The following is a 24,087-nucleotide window of genomic DNA, read 5'->3' on the forward strand; positions in this document are numbered from 1 at the left end:
GTCTTATGACCACCAATTAGTATTGATTCTATCCCTCCTACTTGGTTTCCACTGTAATAAGCTTCCCCAGCTTCTTGGGATGCATATCATGTTTATAGTAGAAGTACTTGTTCCATCCCATCTTAGAAGGATTTCAGTTCGATATTTATGTCAGCCCACCCTTTATGTATCCACACCTTCATTGACCTGTTCTGAGTTGAATATTGGTAAGAACTGGGCCCAAACAAGAATTAGAGCCTCTGAATAACTGAATAATAAAAAGGTTGTATCGCTAAAACTAAAGGCTTTCAGAGCTTCTACCTAAAGAATTATTTTGACCCCAGTAGTAGAGAATTGTAGTTGATCATGTAAATTTTATTTTTTCCTAGATCCTACTTGGCTTTCAGTTACCAGGATGATAACTACTTCAATTTAAAATTCTTCATTGCAATAATAATTAACACTTACATACTGTTTATTATGTCAGGCATTGTTTACATTTATTAAAGGTGGGTTCTGTAACTTCTCAAGGTCACACAGCTAGTAAGTTGTTGAGCCAAGATCCAACTTAAGAAAGTTTGACAGACTGTTCACTCAATCATGGCACAGTACAGCTTTAAAAGTGTATAACACTGTTACAGAAGACGTGTCAGAATATATAAAGAACTTCTGAAAATCACTAATAAAAGACAGCGCAATAAAACAAAATGGTCAGAAGACTTAAAAAGATGATATATAAATGGCCAGGAAGGTTATGAAAAGATGCTCAACATCATTAGTCGTCAGGGGAATGGACATTAAAACCACAGTGGGTTACCACTACATACTCACTACAATGAATAAAATTTAAAAGTTTGAAAACACCAAATATTGACGTGAATGTAGAACAACTGAAACTATCATACATTACCAATAGGAATGTATAATTGTACAACTACTGAGGAAACTAGTTTATTAGTTTAGAGTTAAATATACTACTATGCGACCCATCAATTCAATTCGTAGGTAATTAAGAGAAATAAAACATCTGTCTACAAAAAGACTAGTACCAGAATGTTTATAACAGCTTATTTATAATAGTCAACAACTAGGATCAGTCCAAATACACATTAATGTAAAAGAATAAATGAAATGTAATATATTTATTCAGTGAGAGGACTACTTAGCAGTAAAAAAGAATGAACTACTAATACCACATAATTAGTGAAAGAAGTAAGACTTAAAGGGTGCAAGTAGTGATTCTGTTTGATTCCATTTATATGAAGTCTCGTAGCAGGCAAAATGAATGTTTATATTAGAAATGAGAACCATGGTTGTTACCTGTTTGATGGGAAAGAGGTTTAAGGGAATTTTCTTGAGTCATTAAAATCTTCTATATCTTGATTATTATGTTGGTTATACAGATATATACATTTGGCAGAATTCGTTGAATTGTATATTTAAGTTCAACATGTTATCGTGTGTAAAATATACCTCAATAAAATAAATATGTAAAGTAAAAAAGCAAGAGGGAGATTTTACACCAACACTATGACAAGAGGAATGACGACTGGCAACCTAATACTTAGAACATACAGAGACACTAAGTAGCACAGAACTATTACATAGACCCTCATTTGATAGTCCTAATAACCAAGACAAATTTAAGTTATATTTAGTATAATTTTCTAAGATGTCAGTAAGGTATACTATTTTTAGGAAGGGTTTCATCAATAATTATATTAAAAGTTTTAGAACTAAAATGCTTAGATGTCAGTTGTCTAGAACATTAGTATATGAGACTGATTTCTGTGATTTTATGTAAAGAATGGTTGTGGTTAATATTGGGAAATGATTCTGAATTGAACTAGAATGCAGTTTCTTTAAAAATGGAGTCTGCCAAAAAGAAGATATGAAAGGTTGCTACACACTAACTTGCTTGGTAAGTTACTGAAAGAGAACATTTGCTTTTATATGATTTGTGTGATTTGGATTCCCTGTCATTGGAAGAAATGAAAAAAATTTGGTATTTGAGTTTCAGCATTTTATGTATAACATATTCCAGAAAAGTTAGAAACTTAGAGGTGTCACTGTTAAATGTCCCAAAATACAGCAGTAATTTGTCCTGATTATATTGCAGCAGGTAAGTATATACAGACAAGTTTGACGATGGCCTTTGTAATTTGGCAGTGTTTGTCTCTGGAGTTTTTCGTGACTTGTTTCATGGCAATCAAATGTGGTTGAACTATTCAAATGATGAATTGAAATAAGAGTTCTGTAGCCTTTTATTGTGAGGTTAGTCTTCAAAATAAAGGTTAACCTTTTAAATTTAGTTTGTGGGTTTCGACCTCTTTCAAGTTGGTTACTTTCTGTGGACTATCATGAAAGTAGTAAACACTATAGTTACCAGCCATTAACTAATGTGGTCTTTGATATCTCAAACAAGACTGACAGCTTGGCTGGTTTTTGTTTATGGAAAAGCTAATTTGTAATCTTTGCATCTATTTTAGTAATAGTTATGCACGAGTGCGAGCTGTGGTGATGACCCGGGATGACTCAAGTGGTGGATGGTTACCACTTGGAGGGAGTGGACTAAGCTGCGTTACTATCTTCAAAGTCCCTCACCAGGAAGAGAATGGCTGTGCTGATTTTTTTATCCGCGGAGAGCGACTCAGGGACAAAATGGTAATTAATAATGCATTTATTGCTATAATTTTAAGATTCTATAGAAATAATGATCTATTTAAAATTGTGATTAGTGGACTATCATTTATGAGAATTATTTTTGCCCAGGATCAGTGATTGTTTCTGGAGCTCTTAAGGACAGTAAAATAAGTCTGTTTCTTTTCAGCTGGGACTGACATTAACATAACACATGTTAGAGGGAAGCTGCTTTTCTGGTTAGTTTTAATGCAAAAACATTTGTGGATAGTACCCTTAGTTATCAAACCAGGTGCACCCTGCTTCCCCTTCTTCCCACAATTCCCTGGACTGGCAAGCTATAGTCCACAGGCCAAATCTAGGCCTGCCACCTATTTTCATATGGCCTATGAGTTAAGAATGGTTTTAGAACTTTCAAATAATTGAAAATAAAGAAGAGTAATAATTGTGTGACACATGAAAATTATATAAGATTCAAATGTCAGTGTCCATAAAGTAAGTTTGATCCATAAATAAAGTTTGATTGGAACATAGCCACCAAGCTTATTCATTTATAATTTGTCTATAGATGCTTTTACACTGCAATGACAGAGTTGAGTAGTTGTGACAGAGACTGTAAACATTTGATCCCTTAAACTGAAAAATTTTGCTGACATACACCCTAGATTTCTGTAGTCTCTGGTTCCTTTTCTTCATTTCCTATTAATCTAGTTATTCTAGCCTTATAAAAGTATCTGGTGGCCAGCCTAGTTTTTGTCACTATCTTCTATTCAGATGAGTGTTTTCTTATATCTATGTACTTTTAAATTTGAACCTACCCTTTTGGTAATGTTAGCTGTTTACATTTTAATCAGTGTAGAAAGTTTTCTCTTTTATTTCATTTGTGAGCTAAAAAAAACAACTCTGTAATCATATCTGAAAAGCTGAGTAATGTTAGCATTATTTCTGTATCAAGTAAAAGGAGAGCATACACTTAGAAGAAAAACGAGAAAAGGGCCAAAACTTTTAAGACCCTTGAAAATAACTAGAATTCCTTTGAATATATATTTGTGGACTGGTTTGTGAGCCTATTTAACGTACATGATATTTCTATTGAATATGTGTTTTAAATTTCAAATAATGTTTAATATATATGAACATTTTTAGTAAACCTTTTAATTTGGTCCTTGGTTTCTGGATATTTTTTACTGCTGAATTATTTCAGTAATTTAGAAAGTTGCCTAACTTGCCCCAGTTCCTGCCTCAGTTAAAAGGAGAGTTATCCTGAATCCTCTTGAAAACCTTCTAACTGTAGTTTTTTGCGAGTTTATGATTCACTCCTGGCAGTGTATCTCAATCAGAATGTGGTTTTAGGATTGTGGGAACCCCAGTTAAATTCAGAAGGGTCTCTAATAAATTTGATATGTCCTCTATAACGGTTTAAATATTTAAAGGTGATTCTGGCCTTGGATAAGATGGTGGCTGGCATATGCTAATGTTTATTTAAAATAAGTCTTTATAGATTTCTGAGAAAGAGTTTATAGTTATCTATCCAAAATACAATGCATTTCGTGTGAGCTAATGATAACTGGGAAATGTTGGAGAAGTTGTAGATTTTAATAGTGAAGGCATTTTTTTAATAGTAAAGATAGAAAAAGAGAAGAAAAATGTCAAAGGTGGAAAAAGAGAATTTGAGAATAAAGCTTGTTATCAGAGACAGCTCTGACTGATGGATTAGGTGGTTGTTCAGAGTATGGCTTGAACATAAAGCTAGTGAGAATGAACCTGGGATTCAAAAAGATCACGAACTTATTCTTTATGACATGATTTTATAAAAGAGCCCACAACCTAATCCTAGGGTTTAGAATCATAATAGACTAACAAGAAAATATATTCTTCTGATAGAAGCACTGACTTAGTAGTCAGAATACTTATTGTTTCACCTAACCATTTCTTCTTGAGGGAACTTGTTATTTGTGAAACAGGGATGGTAAATATATCTCAGTGTAGATATAAAGGGAAAATCATTCCGTTGGAAGGTTGACATATTTTTGTAGGGATTAGCTATATAGTAAAGCATTTTAGATTGTGGGGACTTGTATAATCAAAGACAGAGGCAATAATGCATGGCTATGAACTGAAAATGGTACAAAGTCTTGTATGTTTCAAGACAAATAAGACAATGACATTGAAATAAGTGGATTAATTGCCCCCTCTGCTGGGTAATAGATTTCTGACTAAGATACTTCTGAAGCAATACAGAATTAAAATATGTATTCTTTTTCATTGTCACTGCTTTGGGGGAATCTTTAATGTCTCTCTCCATATATTTATCAATTGGGTTTATTTTAATTCATTTTTGGGGTTTTAGGTTTCTGATTTTTCTAAACGTAAAGAACTCTGTGACTGTCAAGTCTATAAATTTACAAAGTTCCCAAGTTGATAGTTTTCTTTAAAATTCTACTTGGTGCATTTTAATTTTGTTCCTATGTAATAGTTAATCATGTAAAAGATATTTGCCAAAAACTGTGTCCTGTATCCATTTGTCTGTAGGTCATATCTTAGAATCCTATACCTTAGATAAATTCTAGAAATAAAGTAAGATAACCTGCACCTCACACCCTCATGGTAGAGTTTATAGGTTACCGTTTTGATATTCTAAATTAGAGCTTCCCAAGCTGTGTGCCATAAATAAAAGTTGTTGGAGCCTTCAGGCTGGTTGCCTCTTAACTAATAGCAAATCCTCTTTCCTGGTTGCCTTATAAATGTTATTTTTTAAAGTATGCTTAGGAAAAAGTTGGAAAGCACTGCTCTGTATAGTTGGCTTTCATACTTTATTGATAATTGAGAAGGAAGGAAAAATAAACACCAGGCTTTGGTGTTGTACCCTCAGATAATCAAAGTGTAGTTAGTGCCTTTGTCCCAAACACTCCAGGATGGAATGGTCTTTGAGAAGGATAGATTCTGAGAACCACCTTTCTTGATTTGTGTAAGTTATAACCTCCATTTCCTCATAGCCTTGATTTCTTCCTTTAATTCTTTAGTGTAAGTTAGTAGTATCTTGGATCACATATTTTTTTAAATGCTAGCTGAAATTTAACTGTTAATTTGTACAGATAATCTTTACTGTAGACCTCCACATTCCCCATGATAGAAACTTTCTCTTGCATTCACTTTTCATTAGATACAATAGCAGTTCCTCTCTGTTAGTATGACACTTCTATTTTATAAGCAAATATTTAATCCAAGTGTTTACCATATGTATGGGTTATATTATTTGACCATTTTTAGCTGAATCGTATGTGATATGTAAATTTAAAATATTATCATATACCTGTAGCATCTTTATAAGTGGCTGAATAAGCCGTCAATAATGACATTAAAATTTTGCTAAGATATTTATTATGAAACAGTTTTATATACTAAATTAAGTATCCTTAATTTTATGTAAAGAGCAATAAAATGCTGTAAAATTTAATTAAAGTTATTGCTTTCTAAAAGCACATAAGAGACAACAAAATGGAATAGGCTACGTAGAAGGATACAGTAGAACCCTTTTACAACATCTGATTACTTACGATGTTACGTGGAAACAAGTAAAAGGCATTGTGCTATGTCAGAGCAAAGCTATAAGATAGATGTTATTCTAAACTTTAAAAGTGACAGAGGTAATAATGAAATGAGGAAAGAGAAAACCAGAAACATTTCAAGTTTAGGAAGTTGTCTATAAAATAATAGTTCTGTTTAAAATGACACATTTTAAAAATGGGTTTTTCCCCCCCAGTTATTAGAGCCTAAAACAAAATTAAGAGTATTTGTTTTCTAGGAAGAAAATAAAGTAGTTATAATAGAGGAGTAACTTTAGTAAAGATGAGACTCATCCCCTTTTTACCGTGGGAATCTTTAAAAGACCAGGGAAACATCTTTCTGCCTTAAGTTGAACTTTATAAAAGTACAGAACAACAATTTTCTGCTTAGCTTTTCCCACTGTGCCTCTTTGAGTTATTCCATTGTGAACCATAGTTTTTCTACAGAGCTCTTCCTCCACTAAAAACCAATTGCATTAACTAGTTTTCCCTCTAAGATTCAGCAGCCTGTCTTTTTAAAGATACTGGTTCTCTTACTCACCATAATATCACAATTAGGGGGAGGAAAAAAAGTGAGAGTGGAAGTAGAGATGGTGTCCACATTTTTATTGTGCCTTATTCTCCTCACAGAGTATTACTCTGTCACCCATGTATGTAAATAAATCCCTGTACTGACACTGTGTACCATTCACATTACCATCCTCTAGCTTTCGTTTTCATCTAGTGACCTGAGCAGTTCCTTCCTAGAGCCAACTTTTCCACATCTGAACCTCATCATTATTCTTGGCTACTTTGCTTTTACACAGTCTTGACCTTCTGGTCTTCATTTCAGCAGGCTGCTTTCCTGAATCTGGTTGTTACCCAGAAATGTTCCATTTGAAGAATTTTACCATTTCCTGTCATTTTTTTATTCTCCTTTTCTTGCTTTACAATTTCATGCTTACTTATTACTTTGTGCCTCCTATTTTCTTCCAATTTCACTAGATTTTTCTGGCTTGAATATCTTTTTCTATTTTCTTTTTAAATCTAGTCTAAAATTTTTTTGTCAGTCATTTAAAACTACTCATTCATATTTCAGTAAACAGTATGTTGCTGAGTTTTTACCTTACTTTACACTAGAGGAACTTCATTGAATCCTACATTATTAAAAGAGAATACTCTTTTTAAAGGCAAGTCTTTCATGTACTATTGATAAGCTACTGTGTGGTAGACACTATTCTAGGCTGGGCATATGTAAACGAACAACAGAAATTCAGTTTTTTTGAGAGAATATACATTCTAGTGAGGGACAAAGAAATATTACAATGAATAACTAAAATGAACAGTATGCTAGACAGTTATAAGTACTACGTCAAAGTTTATGTAGTAGGCAATAAAAAAAATGGGAAAGGAGTATAGGGAGTTTTTTGTGGGAGGAACTTTTATAATCTGTCCCTTACTTCCTATATCTTGAATCTGTTTGCCTGTTCCCAATGTCAGTCACTGTAGTAAAGTTGCCTTACTTAGTTATTAATGGTTCACCAAAGCAACATTGAATTTACGGAAATGCCCACCCCTCTTTTTCATTAATTAAATAATTATAAGAATAGCATACTAAGAGTTTATGTGGAGAAGAGAGTGTATACAGTTAGCTTGCTAGTTCTGAGGAAACAATAATGTCAGGAACAATTTCATTTTTACTGTCTATGGGAAAGTCACAGAAAATAGGAAAATTGAGTTAGAAAGTACCTTGGGCAAATGAGTTTTTAGGGTCAATTTCTTGAATTTATGACTTTTGTACAACCACAAATTTTGTGACTTTATCTTGGCAGTTGTTTTACCACAGTTAATTCTTTAATATTGCCAGTATTGCCTGAAGAGGAAAAAAACTTGCCTCGTTAGCATATTTATTATCTTTCTTTTGGAGCTGTTTCCTAAAAATTAAGATTTAGAGTTATGTCCTGTGTTTCCTTCCTAGTTGCTTTTTTGCCTCTTTTTAGAAAACTTCAGCTTAACACAACTTTCCTTTAGTACTCTCTTTACTGACTATACTACACTTCCTCTTTATTATTTGGTTGGTCTTAAATTAATGTTTAATTCGTTATTATTGATTTATATTGATTGATCTGGTCTTTCAGGCTCATCAGGATTATCTCTGTGGCTTCTCTTTTATACCTGATTGTGATATATTTCACATCTCTTCCATTACATTCAAGCTGCCTTTAAACTGTTATAATAGTTTATAAGTTCCTCAATCGCTAAATTGAAGTCCATACTCTTTGATCTCAAATTATTGGTCTTACTTATTAACTTTCTAAATATTTCTTCACTACTTTTGCTCTATTAAAATCTAAATTATCATCTGAATGTAGTGTGCTTTTAATTAATTGGTTGATGATATATTCTTTTAGTTAATCAATAGCTGTGTGAGTGCTTTTTATTTGCTAGACTTCTTGTATTGGTTTGCTTGGGCTGCCATAAAAAAAATGCCATAGACTGAGTGGCTTAAAAAGCGGAAATTTGTTTTTTCATTGTTCTTGAGACTGGGAAGTCCAAGATCTAGGTGCTCATTGGGTTGGTATCTGTTGAGAGCTCTCTTTGTAGACTTCAGAAGGATGCAATTCAATCCATACCACTTCCTATACAGTTGTACTTTTTTATTTATCTGCTAGTACTGGTTTTCCCTCATTGGTCTTTACTCCTTTTTTGGTATATTTTTGCTCATTCTTTCAGAACTCTAAACATTTTTTCCTACATGAAAATTTTTATGACCATTGTATATGATTTTTTTTTTTTTGGTGTTTTCTGATATCTTTTAAAGGTCTTTCATTCAACTTGCCTTCTGTTTGTATTGTGTTAACTGGAACTTCCAGAATAATATTCAGTAATGTTGGCGAATGTTTGAATTTAGTGGCATATATAGTGTTGCACAAATAAGCATGATGTTAGCTGTTGTTTTCAGATGTCCTTTATATCACAATAAGGAAGTGTCCTTAATGTTTCTTATGTTCCCATCAGAATTTGAGACTAATTTTTCTGAAATCTGGTTTTGCAAATGTTCCATAGACTTTTTAAATTGATCTTTTTATTGAGATAATTGTAAGTTATAAATTGCTCTTGTAAGGAACAATATAAGAAGACCCTGTTTTCCTTTTACCCAGTTTCCTAATGATAACATTTTACCAAACTAGTATATCACAACCAGAATATATATTTACACATTTATACAATCCATCATATTGAGATTTTCCCAGTTATACTTGTATCCATTTGGGTGTATTTAGGTCTATACAGTATCTGCTACCATAGACACAAAAACAGTTCAGTAACCACAAGAATCCTCTTTTCTGTTACTTTTTTATAACTACACCCACCTCCCTCTTGACTTGACAACCAAATGTTAATATAATTGGAATTGTAATATGTAACTTTTCAGGATTGGTTTTTTCATTCAACATAGTTCCCTGAGAGTTCATTCAGGTAGTTGAGTGTATCAGTAGTTTGTTCCTTTTTTTTTGTTGACTAGTAAGTGTTCTGTGATAACTGTGTACCAAAGTTTAACTGTTAACTCATTGAAGGTAATCTAGGCTGTTTGCAGTTTGGGCTATTGCAATATAACTGCAATAAATATTCAAGTTTTTCTACGAATGTTGTTTTATATGTTGTTTTATTTCTCAGGGATAAATGACCAAGAATGCAATTGTTAGGTAGTTACATGTTTAGTTTTTAAAAAATTGACAAGCTTTTCCCAGAGTGGCTATACTATGTTAATACATTTCCACCAGCAATGTTTGAGCAATCCAGCTTCCAGGCATTCTTGCCAGTATTTTGTGTAGTCACTGTTTTTTATTTTAGTCATTCTGACAGTTACATAGCGGTAGCTCATTGTGGTTTGAATTTGCATTTCCTTAATGGTTATTTATGTTGAATATGTTTTCATTATTCGTACCTTCTTCAGTAAAATTATCTGTTCCTGTCCTCCATTTTTCTCATTATATTGCGTTTTTTTTTTTTCTATTGAGTTTTGAAAGAATACCAGTTTTTTACTTTCCATTCCCTTATCCTCTTCACTCTCACTTTATACTGATTCAATTTCTTTAATGGTTACAGATATCAAATGGTTTTCTATTTTCTTTTCAATCTGTTTTGGTAATAGATATTCTAGGAAATCAGTTATTTCACTTAGTTTTCCAAATTTGGGGTCTTAAAACCTTAAATTGTATTTATTAATTTCTAAATCTTTGATGTGCTTTTAGTTTGTCCCTTTTCATTCCTAATTATGTTTATGTGTATTTTTGTGCCTTTTTTGTTTCTTTATTCCACTGGTCTTTGCAAAGAGTCAACTCTCAACAAGAGAAGATCTCCCATACACCTTTTCTCAAATTCACCAATTTTTAACATTTGATTTTATCATTCTCTCCCTTCCCCAGTACATAAACTCATACACACACTTGTTTTTGCACTATTTGACATAAGTTGCATACATTTCTCCTTTTACCACTTAATACTTCAGTGTAATTTTCCTAAGAACAAGGATATTTTCCTACATAATCACAGTATAATTAACCTATTTAGGTAATTTAACATAAATACAGTACTTTAATCTACATTCTGTATTCCAGATTTGTCAACTGCCCTAATAATGTTTTTATAACATTTTTGTTCCGTCAGTACAAGATCGTGTAGCATTTAGCTGTCATGTGTCTTTATTCTCCTTTAATCTAGAGCAGTTACTCAGTCTTTCTTTTTTATGACAGACATACTTAAAAATACTGGCTTTTTCCCTTTTGTAGTAGTGAACTGCTTTTATGCATGAAGCACTGCCATTGTTCATTTTGTTACTTTTTAAAAAATTTCTTAAATTGCACTCAGCTCAGAACACAGTGTTAAATACACATTTTTATTAATAATTATAATTAGTAAAATATCTATTTGATAACAATATAATTTCATGTTTCATAGGATGCCTTGGTGTCCTTCAGAATGGATACTAATTTTTAATCTTCCGAAAGACTAAAGTTCATAATATGAGGCAACTATTCGAGATACCAGTTATTGATTTTTGTTATCAAATAATTTAAATTTGGAATTTTATTTCAAAATGAAGATCTTTTTCCTGGAAACAAAGGTATTTCAGAACGTTGCTAGTAAAATTATGGTCCGATTGCAAACGATACTACTTTTTAGATAATACTATTTGTGAACATATAATTATATACTTGTAGGTAGCAACTATAATAAAGTACATAGTAGTTTGAAAGTACATATTTAATTTTACTCTGCTCTCCCAAATTATTAGTTGTTATTAGTGAAACAAAAATGCACTTGTACCCATTTTTGCCTTAGTCTATTTTAAATGCTTGTGGAAAACAAGTCTAGTAATTTTATGATGGGAGTTTTGCTCTATATTTCCCAAAATAACTTGGGATATATCTTCAGAAGTTTTAGTTATTTAATAACTGTGGCATTTCCTTTTTCTCTCCCCTCTATAAAACACTCTATAGATTTCTTTCAGAAGAAAGAAAAACATTGGAGATTGAAATGTTTTCACTGTCTTTGGACTCTATTAACTGAAGCTCTTCAGAATCCATTCACTAGCTCTTTGAGGTCCTGAGTACCTTTATTATCGTCCAAACTCCTCCCCCTCCTATGCTCAAAGTTTCCCCCCTTAAATAATGAATGACCTCCCAGTCTCTTATAGCAACTGTTCTATTATGGGCTAGTGACATTACCTAGAGACGAACATCACCGTTGCTTCTAATATTTATTGAAAGTTTATTATGTGTCAGGCAGTATTTGAGTACTCTGTATGTTACCTCATTTAATTCTGAAAAGTGAGATGGATAATGAGTGGTGGAAACTGGCAGGGACCCAGCTGGTCTTAGCTGCAAAGCCCACAAACTTTATTATCTCAAATTCCTCTTAAACTGTACTAATAGTTTTCTTCTTGGGAAGTGTATGTATCCTCTTCCTGCTCCTTCTATTATTTATACCTTAATTATTTTATTTTGGACACTTCATTCATGTAAACACCTATTCTCCTTAACTACGTTCTTCTCCCTTTTCATTTAATTCCTAGCCTGGTACTGTAGGGAAACCACTTCTCTCCCCTCTTGCCCTTAATCTGTATCAGATTTTAATATATTTATGCTAACAGTAGTTCCCCTTTTCTTAATTTTAGAATTCACCTGTTCAGCTGTATTTTTCCCTTAATTAACATCTATTTAACCTTAACAAGAGAAAAAAATTGTTACCACTAGATTGAAAGACTTTGAGATATTATTAAAATAATTCATGGTTCCAAAAGTATTTATCTAGCTAGAAAACATTTAGACCTATATGTCTTAACCAACTCAAATCTGTGTAGATCTGTATTGGAAAGCAAAGCCATTTTACCAAATACCTGTTATATAGTTGTATTTTTGCTTCACTGTTATAATCACCTTCCTAAAGCTGGCTCTAGCCAGTCTATTTGCATTAATTATATTCTTTACAAATCTGGCCACCTCTTTCGGTATGTAGAAGTCTGGAAAAAAAATATTTTTGGTGCAATCATTATAAACAGTTAAGTGCTTTTGAATTTGTTGATGCTTTTTCTAGTTTTAAGATTTTTCATTATACATTATTTTAGTTTATAATAAATGACACTTCATTTTTAAAAATTTAGTTAAATTAGTTTCAAGTATACAGTACATTGGTTAGACATCTGTATAGTTCTTAAAATGATCCCCCAGTTGCTCCCTCCCTCCCTTGGTTCTTCACCTAGCCATCATATTAATGCTAACTGCATTCCCTCTGCCATGCTCCCAATCCCTGTGACCAACTATCAACTACTAATTTGTACTTCTTTAACCCTTCACTTCATTCTCCCAATCCCCTAATCCCCCTCCCCTTTGTCTGTCACTTAATTGTCCACTATATTTTTGACTCTGTTTTTGATTAGTTTGTTCTTTTTGGTCCTTAGATTCCACATATAAGTGAAGTCATATGGTATTTTATCTTTCTCTGTCTGACTTATTTCACTCAGCATAATAACCTCTAGGTTGATCCATGTCATTGCAAATGGTAGGATTTCATGGCCAAGTAATATTCCATTGTGTATATGAACCATAATTTTTTTTATCCAATCATCTGTTGATGGGCACTTAGTTTGCCTCTATATCTTGGCTATTGTAAATTGTGCTGCCATGAATATTGGGGTGTGTAGATCTTTACAAATTATTGTTTTGATTTTCTTTGGATAAATAACCAGAAGTGCAATGGCTGGGTCAAAAGGTATATTCATTTTTAATTTTTTGAGAAACCTCCAAAAAATTAAGAAACCTCCATAGTGGCTGTATCAATTTGCAATCCCACCAATAATGTATGCGGATTCCCTTTTCTCCACATCCTCACCAACACTTGTTTTTTGATTTTTTGATGATAGCCATTCTGACAGGTGTGAGGTGATATCTCATTGTAGTTTTAATTTTCATTTCTCTGATGATTAGCGACCTTGAGCATCTTTTCATATGTCTGTTAGCCGCCTGTATTTTCTCGTTGGAGAAGTACCTGTTAGGTCTTCTGCCCATTTTTTAATTGGATCATTTATTTTTTGTTAATACTTCATTTCTTATCCCAATACACTTACAAGTGATCAAGTTTAAAAGGTTCTAGTACTGTGTTGATTCTAAAACATGACTCTTTAATTTGTTCTTACTTGTTAACTAGTCATATTTTTAATGGATCAGTTAAGAGTTATTGATGTCAGAATACTTTGGCAACATATTCTTTTTTAGTTATTCTTGTTCAGTCAGTCTTAACATTTAATATTCACTTTACAAGTGCTATTTACACTCCAGATATCTTTTCTTTTTGTTAATTTAATGTAAACTATTTTCTTTGGGGTAGAAATGAGAGCAAGGCCACTGATCTACTTTTTAATTTATCTTTACTCTAAATTTATTAATGGTTTTCATAGTTACTATGGAAGTCTGGTGACATTCACATACTTTAAGAGCTCCTTAACCACAGAAAGAGGTATATTCAGCTATTAATTAGGGTTACAGATATGTTTCAGGTTTAACAGCTGTATGCAGAATATTTTTCAGATTACATTTTTAATGGCTTCTGGCATTTGCCTTTAGGATCGTCTTAAAAGAATTTAGGATTATTCATTTTGTAACACACACACACACACACACACACCCCACCCCCCCCACCCCCGCCCAAGGCTATAAAGAATCTCTAAGAGTAACAATAGGTCATGTATTCTGGGAGATTGTAACCATTTTAGGTCTATAGAGTACTTTTTATAGTTTACTACATTGGCCAGAAATAATTTATCCTATTCCCTATTTTTCCTTCAGGGTAAATAAATCAGCTGTTAATATTGGAATAGTTGATTGTAATTGTTGACAAAAATGTAATTGCCATTTTCTGTGGTTTGGTTGCTAATTATATGCTAATCATGACTATGATAAACATTGAATTCTGCTTAGTACATGCCACTTAACATTACTCTTATCTTAAGATACATAATTAGTATAGTGAAAACTGCAGTGGACCAAAGTTGGAGCACATAGTTCTGATATAACTGAGGGGCAATGTAAAGAAGGGGTAGCAGAACTCACTGATTTTTAAGAATCCTTCTCGCCCTTAAAATTACTTTTGTTTTTTCAAGAATGCAGATTAAGTATTGATCACATGGTGGGTAAAAGTCTTTTGAGGAATTTTTCTACCTGCTTTTTTTTAAAATGCAGCTTTTTAATTTTATTGATTTTTTTTTTAATTTGAGGTGAGCTATACATTAAAATTTGCTATACATTGTCCTTAATGTGACGAAAATGCATTAATTTATTTTTAATGCTACTTAATGTCAGAAGCAAAACAATTTCCTAATACATTGTGTGACTTAGATGAGAAATTGTTATACTTTGGACATGGAGGCTTTGAGATTATGTAAATGCTGAGTGACACAGATGTTTTATCTATAAAAAGCAATGGTGGTTGTACCAATAGATTACATGCCTCTTTTCTTTTTTTTCTTTTTTTTATTTTTAATCTCACTGCCTGTTCCTAAATTATGGGGAGCTACCACCATGACAGCCATTTTTAAGGGATAATTATTTTTATGCTACATTAAATATATAATAATAGTAAAATGTTGTTTCGTAATATCCTTTTACAGATGAAAGTTAACACATAATGACATCTAGTTCATAATTAGTTGGGATGTTATTTTTGTACCAGTTGGTATGGCATGTAACCTCAACATTTACATGACTTTTAGGTGGAACACATTCTTGTTTAGGTATTTGCATGAGTCAAAGAGCTAGTTCATTATCCTTCCCATTTCTTCAATGTAATCTAAAGCCCATTTTTAACACTCATTTTTCTGTGTTTTAGAAGCCTCTAGAAAATAGAGGCCATTTGTAAACAATTGGTAGAAAGGAGTTTAGACCACACTGAAATTTTATTTATCTGAGAGAATACAGTTGGAAAACACTTTGGAAAATTTAACAGTGATTGATTCAGCAATATTTTTATGTTTTAAAAATTAATTTAGTGATATTTACATGGAATAACTATATGACCAAAGTCACTTTTTATATCTTTTTAACAATTTCATTTTAGCGTTTTCTGAAATACATATTACTATTTACGAATACAGTAAAAATATTACAGTAATCCGTAACATTAATTTTAATTCCAGAACTTAATTTAATTATGAATTACATTGTTATTATTGCAAAATGGTTGTGAGAAATAATAAATCTGCGCAAAATGCTGTAACAAAGTGCAAACACATAAAAGTCCTGAATAAATGTTGATTGTTTTGTAATATATGTAGAATCATCAAAATATAGGAAATAAAACTCTTGAGGCAGTTTTATTACTTTGCGTCTAAGCAGGCAGGACAGAATCTAATCACCTTTGTTACTTGTTTCAGAATTAATCAGACTTGCTATCAAAAAATCATATATTCATTGATATGCTGATAAAGGTTTAAGAATCAGTTCTCCTGGGGGGAAACGGCAGTGATTTATAGCATTTACATACATGCGCCCACTGCAACTGATTTCAGTCACTACAACATCACTGCATATGGAATTTGGAAGAAGCGAGCAGTAGTATACCATTATTTTTTCTTTTGTTACCTGTACCTTTGGTATCATGTCCAAGAAAATCATTGTTAAATCTAGTGTCCTGTGTTTTCTTCTAAGACTTTTAGTTTTTTAGTTCTTATTTTAGGCCCTTGATCTATTTGAGTTAATTTTTCTATGTGATTTAGGTTAGAGTCCAACTTCATTCTTTTGTATAAGAATATCTAGTTTTCCTAATACCATTTGTTGAAAAGACTCTTTTCCTCCATTAAATGGTCTTGACACTGTTGTCTAATCTGTTCAGTTATTTTCCTTCTAATCCTAGTTTGTTGAGTGTTCTTATGAAAAGAAGCCGAATTTGATCAAATGCTTTATCTGTATCAGTTGAGATGTTCATGTATTTTTATCATTCATCCTGTTCATGTGGCATATTACATTAAACACTTTTTATATGTCGAACCATCTTAGCATTTCTAGAATTCAATCCCATTTGATCTTAGTGTATATAATCCTTTTAATATGTTGCCAAACTTAGTTTGCTAGTATTCGCTGAGAATTTTTGCATCAGTGTTCATAGGGGATATTGGTTTATAGTTTTCTTGTCGTGTCTTTATCTAGTTTGGTATCAGGGTAATAATGCTAGCTTCATGGAATGACTTCTGAAGTTTTTCCCCTATTCAATTTTTTGGAAAAGTTTGAGAATTTTGGTATTTTTTAAAAGTTTGATATAATTCACCAATGAAGCCATCAGTTTCAGGGTTTTCCTTTGTTGAGAGATTTATGATTACTAATCATTATTTTTAGTAGTTACAGGTATATTCAGATTTTTTATTTATTTCTGACCTTGTCCGTTTTGTTTCTAGTAATTTGTTCATTTCACCTGTTATCCAATTTGTTGACGTGTGATTTTTCGTAGTCCTCTCTTATAATCCCTTTTATTTCTGTAGAATCAGTAGGAATGTCTACACTTTCATTTCTAATTTTTTGTAATTTGCATCTTCCCTTTTTTTCCTAGTCCATCTAGCTAAAGGTTTGCCTTTTCTTTTCATCTGTGTAGAAAGATTAAAACTTTTGGTTTCATCGCTTTTCTCTATTGTTTTTCTGTTCTCTGCTTTTTCTCTCTCTGTTCTCATCAATATCTCTTTCTTTCTGCTAGCTTTGGGTTTAGTTTATTTGTTTCTAGTTCCTTAAGTTGTAAAATTACATGGTCAATTATATATATATATATATATATATATTTTAAGATAAGTGTTTATAGCTATGCATTTTCCCCTTAGCACTGCTTTTGCTACATCCCATAGGTTTTGGTATGCTATGTTTTTGTTTTTGTTCTCTGAGTTGATTTTTGTGAATGGGTCATTGCAGTTTTCAATTATCTTCAAACTCTTTCTCCCTTAATATACCAGTTTTTGCTTCATGTGCTTTGATAGTACGTTATTAGATGCATAAATGTTTATTCTTATAGTCTCTTGTTCTTATGAATCTTTTATTAATATATAATGTCCTCCCTTGTTTCTTGTGACCATTTTGATTTAAAGTGTATTTTGTCTGCTTTAGTAAAGCCACTTCTGCTCTCTTTATTTGCATGGAATATCTTTTTCATCTTTCATTTTGAACCTGTCATGTCTGGCTTTAAGGTGAGTTCCTGGTTGGCAGCACATAGTTGGGTCATGTGCTTTTATCCATTTCTGCTAATCTCATTTGTTGGAGAGTTTAATCCATTTACATTTAAAATAATTACTGGTAAGGAGGGATTTGTTTCTTTCCTTGAGGTATTTTTTATTATTATTATATGCCTTATAGCTTTTATTGCTCATTTCCTACATTCCTATCTTCTTTTGTGTTTGATTGTAGTCAAATCTTTAAATTCTCATTATTTTTGTATATTCTATAGTTTTGTTTGTAGTTACGATAAAGATTACATTTACAATTTTTGTTATAACATTAATTGAATTTATACCAGTTTAACTTTAAGAACATACAGAAACTGCTTCTTTACAGCTTCATCCTTACCCCTTTCAGTTGTTGATGTCACGAAATTACAACTTTATACATTGTGTGCCCAGAAATATAAAATAATAATTCTTTTAAACGCATTAGTCTTTTGAATTTTATATTTGAGGTTGCAGACCAAAGTTATATTAATAACTGGCTTTTACATTAGTACTTTTTTTCTTTAAATGTATTATTCTCATAAATTTTACAGAAACAAAAATTGCAATTATAAGCCATTGTTAAAATAATACTGCTGCTATAATTGTCCATGGTTTTACCTTTATTGAGATCTTTATTTCTTTATATGGCTACAAGTTACTGTCTACTATCCTTTCATTTCACCTTGTAGGACTCCCTTTACCTTTTTTATAGGGAAGACCTAGTGGCAACAAACTCCCTCACTTTTGTTTATCTGGGAGTGACTTAATTTTTTCCTCTCTTGAATGATGGTTTTGCCAGATACAGGATTCTTGGTGGACAGTTTTTCTTTTAGCACTTTGAATATATATGCCCTATGTTCTGGCCTCCAAAGTTTCTGAAGAGAAGTCCTCTGTTACCCTTATTTTGGATCTCTTGTATGTAATAATTCACTTTTCTTACTGCTTTCAGGATTCCCTGTATGAAGGTCTTTCAGTTTGGAATTTGTTGAGCTTGGATGTTTGTATCTGTGTCTTTTATCAGATTTCAGGAGTTTCATCCATTGTCTCTGTACTCCTTTTTCTTTTCTCTTTTTGCGACGACGTGTATGTTGGCCCTCTTATGGTGTTCCACTGGTCCCTTAGGCTGGTTTGCTTCTCTTCATTCTTTTTAATTTTCTGTTTCTCAGACTTAATCATTTAGTCTGTCCTGTATTCAAGCTTAATGATTCTTCTTCCTGCTCAAATCTGATTTTTGAATTCTTCTACTAAATTTTTCATTTCAGTTATACTTTTCAACTCCAAAATAACTTTTTAGATTCTTTTTAGATTTACCTCTTTACTAGTATTTCCATTTTGTTTATAAATCATTTTCTTGATTTTTTCCATGCCTTCATTTAGTTCTATGAGCATCTTTAAGACATTAAAATGTTTTTCAATTATAGTAGACGTTCAAAATTATATTTGTTTAAGACCTTTAAAAAAAAAAACCTTTGTCTAGTAGATCTGCCATCAAGTGTTTTTCAAGAACAGTTTCTATTGATTGTTTTTTATTTTTTCTTTCATCCAGCCTTACTTTTACTATTTTGTTGTATGCCTTGGGATTTTTCGTTGAACACTGGGTATTTGAATCTAATAATGTGGTAACTCTGGAAGTCAGATTGTCTCCTTTCCCCAGGGTTTGCTGTTTTTATTATTGTTTTTTTGTTTTGTGTTTTTGTTTTAATTGTTATTGGTTTCCTCTGTACCAAGGATCAGCCTGAGGTATGAACTTAAAGTCTTCTCATCTTTTGAGTCTTTCCCCAGGTATGCATAGTCCCTTTTAGTTTTCCCATATATGTAGTTGTTTTTGCATGTTCTAGTTTTTAATGTCTGGCCGTCAAAATGGGAAAAGTGAAGAATGACAGATTTTAAAAAAAGGTACTGGCTCTTTAAACACCCTGCAAGTCACTTCATTCTCATGGGGAAGGACTTGAAATAACAAGGCAAGGTACAACAGCAGTGGCTGCCCTCCTCTGTGTCTTCACCTCTATGATCAGAAGCAGCAGCCAGTGATCAGAGCACAGATACCTGATATTTGGAGGACAGGATCCTTTTTACCCACTTTGGCTCCTATGATTTGTGTACAAGCTGTTCCAGGAACACACGCACTACTCCTAGTCATGGGGCTGGGAGTGGAGGATGGGTTGCTTTTACTGTTCTAATAGCTGAAATTGATGGAAATTAACCACAATTTACTGTCCATGTCTTCTCCTGGTGGTTAAAAGCCTTCAGTAGACTCGAGACTTCCAACATAGTTATATCAGACAGATTCTGCCAGTCTAATTGTTGTCTTGGTGGGGAGACAGATTCCTGGTGCTTCTTAATCTGAATCTTCTTTAACCCCATCTTAATTTTGGTATTGTGAAACAGGTTAAGTAACAAGACGTGTACTAATATAGAGTGGAAATACTCTTATTAAAATATAATAGCTGTTTTCGCACCTCAGTTTGTATTTTTAGAGCTACATTAGATGCATTTGATATATCTATAGTAATTTTTGGCATTTAACTTTTGACAGGTGGTTTTGGAATGTATGCTTAAAAAAGACCTCATTTACAATAAGGTCACTCCAACATTTCACCACTGGAAGATTGATGACAAGAAATTTGGCCTTACCTTTCAAAGTCCTGCCGATGCTAGGGCTTTTGATAGAGGTATTCGAAGAGCTATAGAGGATATTTCTCAAGGTAAGTTTTCTTGACTATTTTCTTAATTTTTGCCTACACTCATGTCCCCATAACAACATACTTCTTAAACTAGGATCAAATAGATTGAGTTTTATGTTTAAAGACAGTTTAAAGAAGTTTATAAACTCCCAGCCATGTAGAGTAGACTGCAGTACTCAGCCTATCTTGTTATTTTTAAACATTAAAAATATTGAGCATAATGAAAATCTGTACAGAGATATTAACGCACAACGGTCAATAGTACAAATGACCATTAACTATCAATAGTGGATTAAGGCTTTTTTTTTTTTTTTTCTAAGTAACACAACTAAAATCTTATTTCTAGTTACTAAATAACTATTTCCTGGTTCAAAGTATTTAGAAAAATTGAGAAATCATACATGGGCATTACTTAAACACTGGAGGTGTGAAGTGCATCTGCTCTGTCTAGCAATTTGAGTATTTTGGAGAAGTCTGGAGCAGGGCTTGCTAGAAATGGTATGATTTGGGGGGTGGGGGGATGGAAATCTCTTTGGTAAGTAACTGGAAATTTACCTATAGAAGAGGAAATCACTTTATTCTCTATTCTTCTAAGAGAGGGGCAAGTATGAGTGGTCAACATCTGACTCGTTGCTAGGCAGCCCCAGACCAATCTCTGATTATTCTCCTATAGTATACTAATGATATGTTCAATTAGTAATACTACAAAGCTAATACAAAAATTCTGTATTTAATTAACTTTTACCTGTTTTCTTAGGATGCCCAGCATTAAAAAATGAAACTGAAGGAGCAGAAGATGACTTACAAGTAAGTATTTTGGCTGAAAAGAATTTCTAAACATAAAGGATATAGAGGATGACTAGCCTTAATAAACAACTTTTATAAATTTTTAAGAAAATTTCTGACACTGTATTTGTTGGAAAATAATGAGAAATAGAACAAACAGGGTGTATGTATGTATTATAGAGAGTTGTTTTGGTTTAGGTTTGACTGGTTTTTTTTTGGCTTCGTTTCATTTTGTTTTGTTTTGAAGGAATTAGCTCATGAGATTATAGAGGCTAACAAGTCCGAAATTCACAGGGTGGCCAGGCATGCTGGAAGGACTGTCACTAGTTGATGTTTCAGTCTTGATTAGGAAGGCAGTCTTTCCTCTTTGGGGCAACTCAGTCATTTAAGTGTTTGTAAGATGAGGCCCACCCACTTTATGGAAGGTAATCTCCTTAGAGTCTACAGATTCACAGCTGAAAATTACCTTCACAACAACATTTTTTTTCAGGCGAGGCAACCCTTAGTTGACCTCACAGATTGCAAGGACCTTGTCAGCTTACAATCCCTTATTTTTTCATTTTTTATGCCTACAGCACCTGGTTTTCCTAGGTGGTCTCCCATCTGAGTACTAACCAGGCCCGACCCTGCTTAGCTTCTGAGATCAGATGGGATTGGGCTTGTTCAGGGTAGCATGGCCATAGACTCACAACAACATTTAGACTGGGTTCAACCAAATAGCTTGGCATCATAGACTACACAAGTTGATACATTAAATTAACTATCACAGATACCCCATCCCATGGGCAAAGTACTTCTATAAAAATTCACAGAAAAGCAATTGTAAGTTGTTAAGCATATGGACATCCTTCTTTTTTATCATGCTGGTAATCAGCAGGTAGTCTACATTAACGTTATTTTGGTTAACAATGACCAAAGGTTTAAAAATTGATATTACCCCATACTGTGTCTATCCATGAGACTGTCAGATTGATACACTGGTAGAGAAAATATAAATTCATAGATTCTATCTAGAAAGCAGTTTGGTAATATGTATTCAAGAGCCTTAAAAGTAGAAGCATTTATGCCTGTTCATCCAGTGAATCAATTTCCAGTAATCTCACTAAGGGGAGAGATACACAAAAATATTTTATACACAGCTTTGGAGGGCTGTGTGTATAAAATATTGATAGAAATGAGAAGCTATTTAGGAGAATGATAATGGTTGAATTAAGATATGTTTTTTTCACAGTCATTACAATTTTATTTATGAATTTGCCATGTTATTGAGTAATAAAAACAAAAATTGTATGGTGTCATTACTCAGCTAAAATGTTAAATATTTTTGTTAACTTTTAGATTATGGGATTCTGAGCAACATGGCTTTTTTATTAGTACTTTTATGTATTTTTTAAGTTTACTACAATACTATTAATACTTCTAGAATAACACTAAAAGAATCTAAATTTGTATATACCTTGTATTAATGATCAGTAATTCATGTTATAAAAATAGTTGCGACCTAAAGACATGGAAAAATGCTTTATGTACAGTCAGAATATAGAAATGTTTTTATTTTATTTGAGAGATACAGCAAAGTTTAAAGAAAAAACAAATTGTTACCATCCATGATAACCACCATAGTTATTTTTAAATATAGACTTTGGGGTTTTTTTCTGTACACATAAATGTGTATGTACATAGGTTCTTATGATACCATTACACTATAGTCTAGATTTTTTTCCCACTTAAATACATAATATTTTCTGTGTTTTTAAATATTATTTCATGTTTGTAATTTTTAACGTTTCCTGGAAATGGGTAAACAATCTGAATTGTTCCCTATGAAGAAAGTAAATTTGGTAAAAATTCAACTTAAAATAGTAGTCAAAAAGATTTGGACATCACTCATTCATAGAGGCGCCAGGACTTGGAGCCCACTCATTGTCATGTAACATACTAAAAAAGGGTGGGGAGGTATTGAGATGCTAGCAAATATGTGAGAGAAAATTTTCTGAACACCTATTTGAAAATTTTTCAAAAGAACCAATGTCTAAAATTAAAACTACCAAAGAAAACTCTTAAATTTGCCTTATTATCTTATGTCAAAGTTTTTGCTTTTCACTCTTATTTTGGAATAGTATATTGGAGGTATAAAGTATTCTAATTTATTGAGCTACTTTATTAGGTTTAAAGTACATCTTTGTTTCATAATTCACCTATGGGTTTGGCATAAACATTTTGAAATTATTTTGAGTACAAATTGACTGATTTGTGGTAATGATTATGTCATGTTTACTTTATTGGTGATTAAATTGGTGTTAAATGAGTAACCTGTTATCTAAAATTTTAAACCCGAGGAGGTAATGATTATGCTATATTTAGATCACAAGTGTCAAAGATATTAACTATCAGAGAGGAAATCCTCTCCATTTTGAGTATTTATTCATTTATTGAGCAAATATTTGAGTACCTATTCAGTGCCAATAAATAGCTAGACACTTGGCTATTTGCTGGTGGGCAACTTTCTGCTTTCAACAATTCCCTATCCTTATCAGTTAGCATAAATCAACAAGACATTTACCTTCTATTTCATATCTATATTTTAAGGGTTTCATAACATCATTTGAATTTAATAAAATCATTTCTTGCCCATCTTTTATCCCTGATGTTTATTATAGTGCTGATCACATACATAATGTTACTCAAGAAAGGTTTTTTTTGAAGAAAATTC

General features: G+C 32.4%; 1 protein-coding gene and 1 pseudogene across 2 annotated transcripts in view; one reads left to right on the forward strand and one right to left on the reverse strand.

Moving 5' to 3' along the window:
- SPRED1 (sprouty related EVH1 domain containing 1) overlaps nucleotides 1-24,087 on the forward strand; it is a 97,924-nt gene that overhangs the window by 39,856 nt on the left and 33,981 nt on the right. Inside the window, exons 2-4 of one of the 2 annotated variants that reach the window (XM_016152171.2) lie at nucleotides 2,469-2,643; nucleotides 20,441-20,609; nucleotides 21,346-21,395. In XM_016152171.2, coding sequence (XP_016007657.1) covers nucleotides 2,469-2,643; nucleotides 20,441-20,609; nucleotides 21,346-21,395 — 394 coding nt within the window. Of the gene's footprint in view, nucleotides 1-1,652; nucleotides 2,644-20,440; nucleotides 20,610-21,345; nucleotides 21,396-24,087 lie in introns of those variants that run through there. The other variant, XM_016152170.2, reaches the window with a different exon arrangement.
- Nucleotides 21,941-22,059, reverse strand: LOC118600963 (annotated as a pseudogene).

This window comes from Rousettus aegyptiacus, unplaced genomic scaffold (genome assembly GCF_014176215.1).
Source record: "Rousettus aegyptiacus isolate mRouAeg1 unplaced genomic scaffold, mRouAeg1.p scaffold_m13_p_3, whole genome shotgun sequence".
NCBI classification, from domain to species: Eukaryota; Metazoa; Chordata; class Mammalia; order Chiroptera; family Pteropodidae; genus Rousettus; species Rousettus aegyptiacus.